Source organism: Lithobates pipiens, unplaced genomic scaffold (genome assembly GCF_037356315.1).
Source record: "Lithobates pipiens isolate NorthernLeopardFrog02 unplaced genomic scaffold, aLitPip1_a1.2 Scaffold_18, whole genome shotgun sequence".
NCBI classification, from domain to species: domain Eukaryota; kingdom Metazoa; phylum Chordata; class Amphibia; order Anura; family Ranidae; genus Lithobates; species Lithobates pipiens.
The window spans coordinates 432,921,277-432,934,287 of record NW_027507758.1 but is presented as its reverse complement, the minus strand read 5'-3'; the positions used below and the strand labels follow the sequence as shown (position 1 = coordinate 432,934,287).

At 40.6% G+C, this 13,011-nt stretch overlaps 1 protein-coding gene across 4 annotated transcripts in view; it reads right to left on the bottom strand.

The window, feature by feature from the left end:
- VEPH1 (ventricular zone expressed PH domain containing 1) overlaps positions 1-13,011 on the bottom strand; it is a 554,211-nt gene that overhangs the window by 241,124 nt on the left and 300,076 nt on the right. For all 4 annotated transcript variants that reach the window (XM_077488095.1, XM_077488092.1, XM_077488094.1 and 1 more), the window contains exon 9: positions 11,559-11,944. In XM_077488095.1, the coding sequence (XP_077344221.1) occupies positions 11,559-11,944 (386 nt within the window). The remainder of the gene's footprint in view (positions 1-11,558; positions 11,945-13,011) is intronic.

The window sequence follows — 13,011 nt, the reverse complement described above, 5'->3', positions numbered from 1 at the left end:
AAAAAATACACTATCCTCATATAAAAAAGATAAAATACATGCCGAATTTAAATTTAACAAAAATAATTGCATGCCAAATTATATTTTATCGAAAATGTTAAAATGTACAGAATAGACAGATTTCCACCACAAACTCCTTACAGTGGAACGTCCATTCCTGAAATTATCAGGAATGGATATACACATGGTGGTACACATATGTGTATATAAGACCCAACCGTAATTCTGTATAAGCCAGTGAGTACAAAAGAACCCAAGGACCAATGCGTTGACACTGAGGGCAGATAGAATTCTATCCCAAAACAATACATTACATAAATAAATAAATAGCGGCTACATCAAAAATAAAATAAAGTATATAGACAAACATGTTCACATAAGATGAACCCCAAAAAATTCAAGTGGCTTAGAAACTAGAACCATCAGGACAATTACCAGCATAGATCTACCCATCATTAATGAACGCGTTGATGTCCCATTCAATATTTAAACCAAACGGAACATAAGATCGAATTGTGTATATCCAGTAGGTCTCTAACTGGGAAACACCATGAGTCATAGCTCCACCCCTCCAAGGGGGTGTGTATTTGTCGATGGCCAGAAATTGTGTGCCTGTAGGGTCACTGTTGTGACATTCTCTATAATGTTTCGGGACAGTATGTTTAGAAATCTTACTTTTTATCAGGGATATATGCTCTCCTACTCTAGTTGCAAACGTTCTCGTGGTTCTCCCCACATACTGTTTCCCGCACGGGCAAGTTATTAAATATACCACGTGTCTAGTACTACAAGTACAAAATGTCTTAATAGTGTGTGTTATATTGGTTGTTGTTGATGTAAACTCAGTTGTTTTGTGCCTACCAGCGATGTTAAATTGGCACACAATACATTTTTTACAGGGATAATAGCCCGTTAAATTGTGGAAAAACGATGGCCGCCTAGGTGGATTAACAACATTAGGAGCAATTAAACTCCGTAGAGAAGGTGCTCCCCTAAAGAGAACCTTTGCCTGTTCTGGCAATTTAGAGCCTAGAACAGGATCGCTCCTCAACACATCCCAGTGCTTATTTATAATGGTTTTAATTTGTCTATGCTGTATCGAAAAAGATGTCAGCATAGACCATCTGTAAGTGTCATCCGGCTCCCTGTACGCTTTTTCAGCAACAAGAGTCTCCCTGTTGGTGTCAATAGCTTTCCGTATTTCACCATCCAAAATACTGGCATCATATCCTTTAACCTCAAATTTCTGCTTGAGGGTTTCTGCCTGAGTCTTAAATGTATCAAGGTCAGTGCAGTTCCTCCGCAGACGTAAAAATTGGCTGCGTGGAACTGAACTGAACCATGATCTGTGATGACAACTGTCCAAGGAAATAAAACTGTTTCGATCTGTTGGTTTGAAATGTGTTTTAAACACAAACTTACTGTCCACAATCTCTATTTGCAAATCTAAGAAAATAATCTTGGAGGAACTCATTTCAGCTGAAAGTGAAATACCCCTGTCATTGCGATTCAAATCATCAAAAAACTTCACCAAAGACTCTGGAGAGCCATTCCATAGGAGGAGGATGTCGTCTATATATCTAGCCCAAAGGACCAATGAAGGGTTCCGTTGGGCATAGACGACATCCTCCTCCCATTTAGCCATAAATAAATTCGCAAGACTAGGGGCAAATTTTGCCCCCATTGCAACCCCCTGTTGTTGCAAATAAAAATTATCATTGAACCAAAAGTAGTTGTGCTCCATGGCAAATTCCAAAAGCTCCACAAGGTATTCACATTGGAATGATGCCAAAGAGTCATCAAGATTTAAGTAATGCCGAACAGCCTCAATACCCATCCCTTGTGGGATACATGTATAAAGGGACGCTACATCCGCTGTAGCCATAATGCAATGTTCATAAGGCTCAATACTTTCAAGCCTCCTGATTGTAGCCCCGGTATCCTTAAGATAGGAAGGAGTTTTTTTGACGAGGGGTTGCAAATAAAAGTCAATATAACGGCCAATTCGTGAAGTGACCGAATTAATGCCACTTACTATCGGCCTACCAGGAGGATTTACTGGATCCTTATGGATCTTCGGTAGGTAGTAGATTGTGGGAATTCGAGGAGCAATGGGAACTAAAAATGCTTTCTCTTTATTGTTCAAAATTTTTAATTCATAGCCTCTATTTATCAGATCCCTAAGTTGTCTTTTATATAAATTCGTAGGATTGTTAGGGAGTCGTTTATAGGTGCCTGGTTCATCCAGGATTCTCTGCATTTCCATTTCATAATGTTCTCTATCTAAAATCACAACCCCCCCACCCTTGTCCGCCGGACGTATAACGACATCCTTTTGTTCACACAAGGACCTAAAACCAATACTGGAAAAGGAAGGTCGATTTACACGTCTGGCGGGCAATTTGTCTAGGTCGTTTAATACCAAGTCCTTAAATATTTTTACTGCTGGCGCAGTGGGCACAGGGGGTACAAATAAAGATGGGTTAGCCAACCCCGAATGTACTGTTCCTGATGTAGCCGCTAGATAATCAGTCCTAAAAGGGTTAGTTGTTAAATACCTTTGAATGTTAATTTTTCTAATAAATTTGTGTATGTCTATAAATGTACCAAACTTATTAAGTTGTTTGGGAGGTGCATACTTCAGTCCTTTATCAAGTACTGATAATTCAGCCTGAGAAAAAACTTTTTTACTCAAGTTGAAAACACCCTGTCCTCTTAAACACGCCTTCTTTTTCCTCCTTTGTACTCGTTTTCCCCCTCTGCACCCTCTCTTGGATCTTGGTCCCTTTTTCGGGCGTGTGGATCCTCCCGAAAATCCTGATTTCTATAGTTGGTATTAGGTGGATTATACACAGATGGTACATATGTGTTATTCCTATTATCTCTGTCATATACCTCCCTCAATGGGGAGAACCTATTGTGTGTAGACACCATAGCCACGTTTGAATATTGGGATCCCTCATAATGAGGGTTAGGAGGGGGGGGGGCACGTCTAGGTGATGGAGAGTAATAAGGTGAATTGTTATATTCTCCATATTGATGAGTATTGTGATTATACGGACGTCCTCTATTGAACCCACGACCTCCTCTCCTACCTCGATTATTACCCCTTCCTCTTTGGGGGTTGTTAGGAGTATGAGGGGTATAATGAAGTACCCTTTGTTGGGAGGATGGTGGGCCATCATACGGCCTACTATGTACTGCTTCACTATAAGGCCTGGGGGGTATGTCAACCCTCTCCGGTACTGCAGGGCCTGCAAATTGGGATCCCCCAATGGATTGTGGATCAGTAGCAGGCACATTCTGGCTAGATTTCTGCCACCTAAAAACAGTGCCCGTCTTATAGTCGTTAACGTCTCTGGAGTACTTCTTTTGTTTCTTATATTTTTGCTCCCTGTCTTCCTTTTCTAGATGGTTCCGCAAATTAGCGGAAAGAGAATTATATTCCGGGGTGTCCTTATAACCCCCCAATTTATCCTTAATCTCTTTGATTTCCTGATCAAGGAGAACCATCCTGCTGTTTTTCCTAGCAATCAGGAAGCCCAAAAGATTGATTCCTGCTTCATTAAAATATTTGAACCAAGTGTCCAAATCAATTTCACCTTGTTGGGGATTTACATCCCACCTAAGACTTCTTGGGACCATGTGCTCCGCAATATACTGTTGCAGGAACACTATGTCCCATTGTAGATGGAGTTCAGATGTCATAATATTTTTAAGTCTCATGAACATCCCTCCCACCTCTGTATTGCTACCAGTTGCAACAAATACACCGTCCGTGTTAACCTTGTGTAAAGCTCGATATTCAAAAATATCCATCTCCACAGTGACTTATTAAAAGAAAGAAAGGAGTGAAGGGAATATGCAGCAGTGTGTATATCCAAACAATGTGTATCCAAAAAAAACTGTCAATGACAATCAACACTGCGCTAACCCCAAAAATTACATACAAAAAAGCTGCTAACACAATCACAAGGATATACAGTAGTGAAGAAAATTCCAAATGTTAAATTATAGTGTAGCGCTATATAAAATATGATTAAACCACTAAGTGATGTGACAATAATATATAAATATCAAAATTGCATGACATACAAAAGTGCTTGCCCAAACTGCCCAGCAATTGCATAAATAATGAAAAAATTATAATGAACCCAAAAAATGTGAAAACAGTCCAAAAAATCCCTGTAAAAAATGTATTGTGTGCCAATTTAACATCGCTGGTAGGCACAAAACAACTGAGTTTACATCAACAACAACCAATATAACACACACTATTAAGACATTTTGTACTTGTAGTACTAGACACGTGGTATATTTAATAACTTGCCCGTGCGGGAAACAGTATGTGGGGAGAACCACGAGAACGTTTGCAACTAGAGTAGGAGAGCATATATCCCTGATAAAAAGTAAGATTTCTAAACATACTGTCCCGAAACATTATAGAGAATGTCACAACAGTGACCCTACAGGCACACAATTTCTGGCCATCGACAAATACACACCCCCTTGGAGGGGTGGAGCTATGACTCGTGGTGTTTCCCAGTTAGAGACCTACTGGATATACACAATTCGATCTTATGTTCCGTTTGGTTTAAATATTGAATGGGACATCAACGCGTTCATTAATGATGGGTAGATCTATGCTGGTAATTGTCCTGATGGTTCTAGTTTCTAAGCCACTTGAATTTTTTGGGGTTCATCTTATGTGAACATGTTTGTCTATATACTTTATTTTATTTTTGATGTAGCCGCTATTTATTTATTTATGTAATGTATTGTTTTGGGATAGAATTCTATCTGCCCTCAGTGTCAACGCATTGGTCCTTGGGTTCTTTTGTACTCACTGGCTTATACAGAATTACGGTTGGGTCTTATATACACATATGTGTACCACCATGTGTATATCCATTCCTGATAATTTCAGGAATGGACGTTCCACTGTAAGGAGTTTGTGGTGGAAATCTGTCTATTCTGTACATTTTAACATTTTCGATAAAATATAATTTGGCATGCAATTATTTTTGTTAAATTTAAATTCGGCATGTATTTTATCTTTTTTATATGAGGATAGTGTATTTTTTATGTTTTTTAATTTTATTTTTATTTTTAAACGATTATACAAAAAATATTTTCTGTCTCCTTTTCCTCTTCTATTCGTTTTTTGGACCCGGTATTATCAGGTGTTCCGGTTTGAATATGTGCGCTTCAAGCGCACATCTATTTGCGTTTCATTAGCAATTGGTTGTAGTGCGCGACTATCTGCTGTCATTTTTACAATAAAGTTTAGTTTATTTGAAGTGCGCTCCAGCGCACTTCTGTTTGCGTTCCGCTGCGGGTAGACGTCGGGACGTTTATCCACATCACTTCCGGGATTCGACGTGTCCTCACGTGGGAATTCCGGAGGCGTGGTGCGTCTTAGCCTTTGTTTGGCTGACATCACTTCCGTCACAGCTCAGCGAAAAGCGGAAGTGATGTCGGAATAATTTGTGGGTTGGCCCTTTGATTGGTCAACCAGCTTACTGGTACTCGTGACCCGGAAGTGACGTACTATGCATAATGTCACGATCTTAATATACTCACCTCTCTTTACTCAGTAACGTTTATGAGGCTGGTTTTGACGCTTATTAAGTTAAGCTTTATTCCATCATTCGGTGATATATTAATACGGGGTCAATTATTAAATAACACAGTAACGAGGCGTGGAACGCACGCCGGAAGTCTGGTCGAACCGGAAGTAATATGCGGTGACACAGGCAGATCGAATTTTCGCCCAAATTAGTAAGTTAAGTATAAAAGGAATTGGTCTGCAGTGGAGTAGTACCCCAGATGACGTCTTTTGAGGACGAAACGCGTCGGGACTCCTACTGCAGCTCTGTTTTTATGATAAAAGCGCTTTATTCATTTGGATTCATGTAAGTTCATTACTTATTTCATTACATTTTTTAAAACGGATTTACACTATTGTGGCCCTCATTTTTCCTCCTGTATGAGTTCTACAATGGGCGTTGAGGTTTAAAGTGGAAGATTTTCCCATCGTTTGAATACTTGATTGAGAATTCCCAGGAGAGCCTTTTTATGTTGGACAACTCTATATGAGAATATTCTGAAGTTTGATTGATCCTTCGAATGTATATTCGTTTGGATCCATTCTATCTGGTAAGCCTACATCTTATTTGGTGATGGATATGCCACAGGGTGCCTGCATGTGATCTTCATAGGACGAAGGTGGATGGCTCTTTCCCTCTCACGTGTGGATTGGATTTAATCGAATAACAGATTTTTTGGACTGTTTTCACATTTTTTGGGTTCATTATAATTTTTTCATTATTTATGCAATTGCTGGGCAGTTTGGGCAAGCACTTTTGTATGTCATGCAATTTTGATATTTATATATTATTGTCACATCACTTAGTGGTTTAATCATATTTTATATAGCGCTACACTATAATTTAACATTTGGAATTTTCTTCACTACTGTATATCCTTGTGATTGTGTTAGCAGCTTTTTTGTATGTAATTTTTGGGGTTAGCGCAGTGTTGATTGTCATTGACAGTTTTTTTTGGATACATCTCTTGTAGCATGTCGCATTTGCAGTCACTGTATTTTATGTGAAATATATATATATATATATGCATATGAGCGTATCTTTTTTTTTTTTTTTTTTGGTGGGGGAGTGGATCTTGGGTGGGAGTTCCCACACTTTTTTCCCCAGGACTTGACCCCTGTTTATGCCCTTAAAAATCCCACTAAGAGGGTATGTTAATATAGTATATTCTATTAGGGATGTGGGCACCCCTTCCCCTTTAACAACAATTGGTACATAAGGTCATTAGATTAAATGACTTTATGTACCAATGACCTAGATTAAAAATACCCCTCCCTCTCTTTAAATATTGTTGTTTGGGGATTGACTCTTATAAAAACTTGAAACTATGACCAACTATTCAGGTAAAGACTGGGTCTCATGGATGTCCAGCTTTTATAAAGAGTTTACTCAAAAGGAATGTAGAGATACAAAGCTTTCATCCCTATTCTTCAACCTTAGGAAGACATTAGAAAATAAATCTTACCACTGGCACATATATTTCTTGGGCAATATATTAAAGAAAATATCAACCCATTTGGGTTACGGATACAAATTTTCTCAACATTGGAAAATACTGAGGTATCCATTAATAATTAATTGGAAAAAAATCCAATCTTTATGCTCTAAGGCAATGTTTCTCAAACTTTTTTTGTCTTGTGGTGCACGAAAAAGATCTAAAATTGTTCACGGAAAACCTGAAAAGGGCGCATCATCGATTTTAAGAATTCTCTCTCTGGGATGAGAGCAGAGAGGGGCCCTGGGATGAGAGCGGGGGTGACCTGGGATGAGAGCGGGGAGGGCCCTGGAATGAGAGCAGAGAGGGGGCCCTGGGATGAGAGCAGAGAGGGGGCCCTGGGATGAGATGAGAGCAAAGGGGGTGCTTGAGATTAGAGCAGATAGGGGGGCTTGGGATGAGAGCAGAGAGGGGGCTTGAGATGAGAGCAAAGAGGGGGCTTGAGATGAGAGCAGAGAGTGAGCTTGAGATGAGAGCTTGAGATGAGAGCAGAGAGTGGCCCTGGGGTGAGAGAAGGGAGGGGGGCTTGGGATGAGAGTAGAGGGGTTCTTGGGATGAAAACAGAGGGGGGCTTGGGATGAGAGCAGAGAGGAGGCCCTGGAACAAGCACAGAGACTGGCAGATGATATCTCTTTGATTTGAGGGAGGGGGGCAAGAGAATATGTGCTGGGGTGGTGTTTTTGGAGGGGAGAAGACTTGTACTAGTAGGAGGGTGAAATTTGAAATCCCCCCACACCACCAACCCCCCCCCCACTAGCACACGTTCTCTCCCCTTAAAAAGAACCCCCCAGCACATATCCTCTTGCCCCCCTTCTCCCATCACTTCTCCATGTGTGTATCCTTTTTACCTGCCCCCCTTTCCCGGTTACTGTGTCCCAAAGATGGGGTCCTGGGATGAGAGCAAAGGGGGGGCCCTGGTATGAGAGCAGGGAGGGGGGCTTGGGATAAGAACAGGGAGTGGGCCCTGGGATGAGAGCAGGAAGGGGGCTTCGGATGAGAGCAGGGAGGGGGCCCTGGGATGAGAGCAAGGAAGGGGGGCTTGGAATGAGAGCAGGGAGGGGAGGCTTGGAATGAGAGTTGGGGCTTGGGATAAGAGCAGAGAGGGGGTCCTGGGATGAGAGGAGGGAGGGGGGCTTGGGATGAGAGCAGAGAGGGGGCCCTGGGATGAGAGCAGGGAGGGGGGCTTGGGATGAGAGCAGAGGGGAGGCTTGGGATGAGAGCCAGGAGGGGGGCTTGGGATGAGAGCAGGGAGGGGGGGCTTGGGATGAGAGCAGGGAGGGGGGCTTGGGATGAGAGCAGAGAGGGGGAGCTTGGGATGAGTGCAGGGAGGGAGCCCTGAGATGACAGCAGAGAGGGGGCCCTGAGATGAGAACAGAGAGGGGGGCTTGGGATTAAAACAGAGGGGGGCTTGGGATGAAATCAGAGAGGGGTCCTGGAATAAGCACAGAGAGTGGCAAGTGATGGGAGAAGTGTGGCAAGAGAATATGTGCTGGGGGGTGTTTTTGAAGGGGAGAAGACTTGTGCTAGTAGGAGCGGTGAGATTTAAAATCCCCCACACCACCACCCCCCCTACTATCACACGTTCTCTCCCCTTCAAAAGAACCACCCCCCCAGCACATATCCTCTTGTCCCCCTTCTCCCATCACTTCTCCATGTGTGTATCCTTGTTACCTGCCCCCTTTTCCCAGTTACTCTGTCCCCCTCCTCTATCCATAAACTATGCACAGACCTCAGCTAGCAGATAGATCAGCTTGGCTCTTGCAGTGTAAGATCTCTCCTCTCTGGCCTCTCCTCCTCCTGTTGGTGTACTTTAGAGCCAAGGAGGAGGATCCTCAGAGAGCTCTGTGTGGTGTGCAGGCTCATCGGGGAGAATTGCAGGTGTCACCTGCTACAGAGGGCGATCGTTGCATGAGGGAGCCCAGGCAACCCACAAGAGATTCGGTAAAGGTGTCCTGAGTGCTTGGCACAAGCGCCCCCTCCAGTTCCCGGAGCTCAGTGCTGGAAGTGCCCGAGTGTTCTAATAGTCAGTCCACCACTGCCCACACCACACGTTCACATCTCTTGCAGCACACTACTGTGCCGCGGCACACAGTTTCAGAATAACTGTTCTTAGGAAATGAAGTCCCTCCTTATTGATGAGTATCAGAGAAGATCTAAGGAATTATTGGATCACAAGAACCATTTGTTATATTTGCAATATGATAAAGAATTAGATGAACATCTAGAACAGTTTAACCGTGAGCATGTGTTCTGTCTTCATGATCCAGTTTTTGACAGGATTATGTGATTATTTTTGTATACGCACAACAATATTTGTTATGTAACCACATCAATATTTCATTTGTAACATTTATACTATGTTAATGTGTAAAAATAAAGCTTATTGTGAATCTTTAAATACATGTTGAACATTATGCCCTTAAAAATACCACATAATATAGTATATTCTGTTTCAATAGTTTAATAATTGTTTTTAGAAAAACAAAGAAAGAAGATCATTTAGTAGCGCAGTGAACAATGCTCTCATGCTCCAAGCATGTAAAAAAAGAAACAAATAAATGTGAGGCTTAATAGGAACTAGTAAAGACCATAATACACAGGTTAGATCTGCCATGAGGCCCCCTAACACACCCAAACTTGTGTATAAGGACAGTAACTGATTATAAACTACATATAAAACATTTGAACATCATAAACTCTGTGAGGTAACCATCCGGCTAACCACCTTGTGAATCATGCACGTGAGAAATAACTTGATCATGGGTGCACAACATTACTAAGACAAAACCCTAATAAATTGGTACAGCTTAGACATAACCAAAGAAAATTGGTACAGGTGGTGATAATGCCTCTTACCCATATTGTGCAAAAATAAAGGCACTTAAAACTATCAAACATTACAACTGTCCCATATGGGGGGTCCATGTTCCCAAAAATAAATACCCAGAAGTGTCTGGGTTAAAAGAAGAAGAGGAGAAGTCAGAGGGTTACGGAAATACAATGCCAAGGTTGGCACGAGACAATGAGGTGAAAGGGAAAGCAGGAAACAAAATAGAAGAAAGGGTGGATCCATGTAGGAACTCTCCGTCGATCATGTGGGTAAACAACTCTATGTATCAGCGACCTGTAAATAGGAAAGCCAAGGGGACCATATTTTATCGAAAGGGGTTGTTTGTCATGCATAATGTTCACTAGCTTTTTGTTCAGCATGATCCATGTAAGTTTGCGTTTCATTAAAGCTATTCCATGGCTTTTCTATGCTGTGGCAACGGCAATTTTGGCTGCTAGGAACATAAAGTATATAATATATGTCTGGGTATGTCGAAGAACATTTTCCACTGGTTAGCATAGTATATTCTATTAGGGATGTGGGCACCCCTTCCCCTTCAACAATTGGTACATAAGCTCATGACATACAGTCATCTTTTGTACAATCTCCTAAGTAGAATCTCTAAAAGGGATAATGTTTGAGTTTACCTCTATCTTGGGTTCAAGGAGGCTCCCCTGAATCATGTACTGTTGGCTGAAAAAAATGTAAGGATTTGCACCATATATTAGGAACACCCCATAATTTACTCTATAGCATTCGTCCTTGGTCAGCTGAGTCACAAGAGCCAATATTCTCTTGGCATGGATAACTCAGTGACTGAACTATAAAAGGGTGGGCTTAAAGAAACCATAGTATCAGTATGTTGGAATTGTTATGGAGAGAAGTCAGTCCTATGTAGGGTGAGATACTATGCTATACTGTGGGCTGCAATGGTGGGTTTCAATGGTACCCTGTTCCTTAACACCACACACAAGCTTTGAGGTATGCCCCAAGCTGTAATTTGAAGGATTTGTATTTTTTTATGTCTCCCTAAAAGCTATATAAAAAGACCCTTTTCCTACTGCACAGTGTCTTTTTTAAACCAGTGTCATTGTTACTCATCTTCCATGGTGGTGCTCAACTTCCCAAGCCTTTTGTTTAAAACAAGCTTGCTTATTAGCCTGAATTGAAAAACAAGATTCTCCCCACAGACTTCACTGGGGTTTACTGCATAGTGTGACTTGACTGATTTTTGAGCAAGATTTGTGAAAAAATTGCAAATTAAACCAGGCCTGTGTTTTCATCACTGCTCTATGGAGAACCCACTGGGAGCACTGCATATATGGTAGGGTTTATGTTGTGACTGTGATTGTATGAAAGGATGTTGTCTTTATTGTTAGATGAGTTTATGGCAGTGTAAGCTTGGTTCACAAACCTGACTTTATTTTTGCAGAGTTTAAGCCCACAAGCAAGGACAATGAAGCTTATTTTTATAGACAATCATGAACTTTGTTGATAGGAAATCTGGATCTTTTTTCCGAAAAAGGCAAAGGGAAGATAATATTTCAGTGTGCATCCCACATCATAAATGTTCCTCATTATTTGCTTATCAAGATATTTAAAATAAAAGGGCAATATTACTTACCTTCAATGACACATTGGTCAGGCACAGGAATTTTCTTCCCCATTTCAGTAACATAGATTTTTAAATCATTTATATTATCCTTCAAATGTTGAAAAAGTGTATCATGTTCCTTATGAAGTTCCTTAATTATCCTTTTTTGGCTTTCAATATATTCTGGCTCCAGTTCACTTTTTGTCTCAATACAGTGTTTAAATTGAACTAATTCTGAAGTTTTTCCCATTTGGGATTCATCAATGTTGGAGCCAGATGGTAATCTCTCATTGTCTTGACGTAGAAACATATGTGAAGAAGACATTAAACCAACAATGTCTGAATTTTCAGGGTCTTGACCACTATCCAAATTCAAACATTTTGTGCTTGATGAATTCAATGCCACATTTTTTGACCTGAGACAAAAACAAGAGCAAAAGTGATTTTAAGGTAACGTTTGATAAACATTAAATAGCATCAACAAAATGTGCCCAAACAGCTTTTCATTTCAAAAGAGGCATTTTATTAGTGGTATGTGGCTTCACATAACTAAAACAGCTTTGAATTATGATTATAGAAGCAGGGTTTAAAGTAAAAAAATGTAAATCTTTGCAAAACATGCACATTTCCTCATTAATTTGTTATTGTTTTGCTTTAAAAATGCTGCAAGTACAGATAAATGCCTGGTGAGCTCCCAATTTTCTGTTGTAGGCTGACAACACTACTTCTGTCACTCTCCTCATGTATACAATGCATTTTATTTCCCATAAAAACAATACTGCTGATTAAAGGAAAGGTAGGGCCAAAGATCTTTTGGCCCTACTACTCCTATGGATCACAGGAGTGCACTACTTGGTTCTTGGTCTTAGAGGTGGCAGGAGACGCTGCATCCAGTCCACAAAGGTGTGTATGCATGTTTATTTTTTTTCTATTCCCGAACTTCTCTTTTAACTCCCAGGAGATCCTGCCCATATTATGTGTAGGCTTTTGGGAAATGTAGTTTGGTAGAGGCATGACCACATCCATAAGATCTAAAGCACCCTGCTAATCCCTGCTTCCAGCAACTACCACTGCAAAAAAGATTTTACAAACTTGGTAATGAAGTCACATGGAGTAATAAAAGCACAGTGTAAAAGAAAATTGCTTGGGCATGATCTGTCAATCAAATTAGAACAATGACAGATGAAAATATTGCTGCCAGAATCTTTAAGTGATATACAATAGACTTCACCTTGGAGTTAAAAATCCTTTATTGGTGGATTCAAATTTAAATTAGGTTGTTTATGCAATTTTTTTTTAGCTTGAAATAAATGGGCTCCATTCACAAAGCGGTATCTTACGGCATCTGAGAATGTAGTAAGATACTGCACAGTGTTTTTCACTAAAAACCCTACTAAAATACTGCATGAGTTATTTTAAGTTTTAGCAGTGCACACAATATTGAATAAAAAAAATGTGAATGACAAAAAACACATAAGAAAAC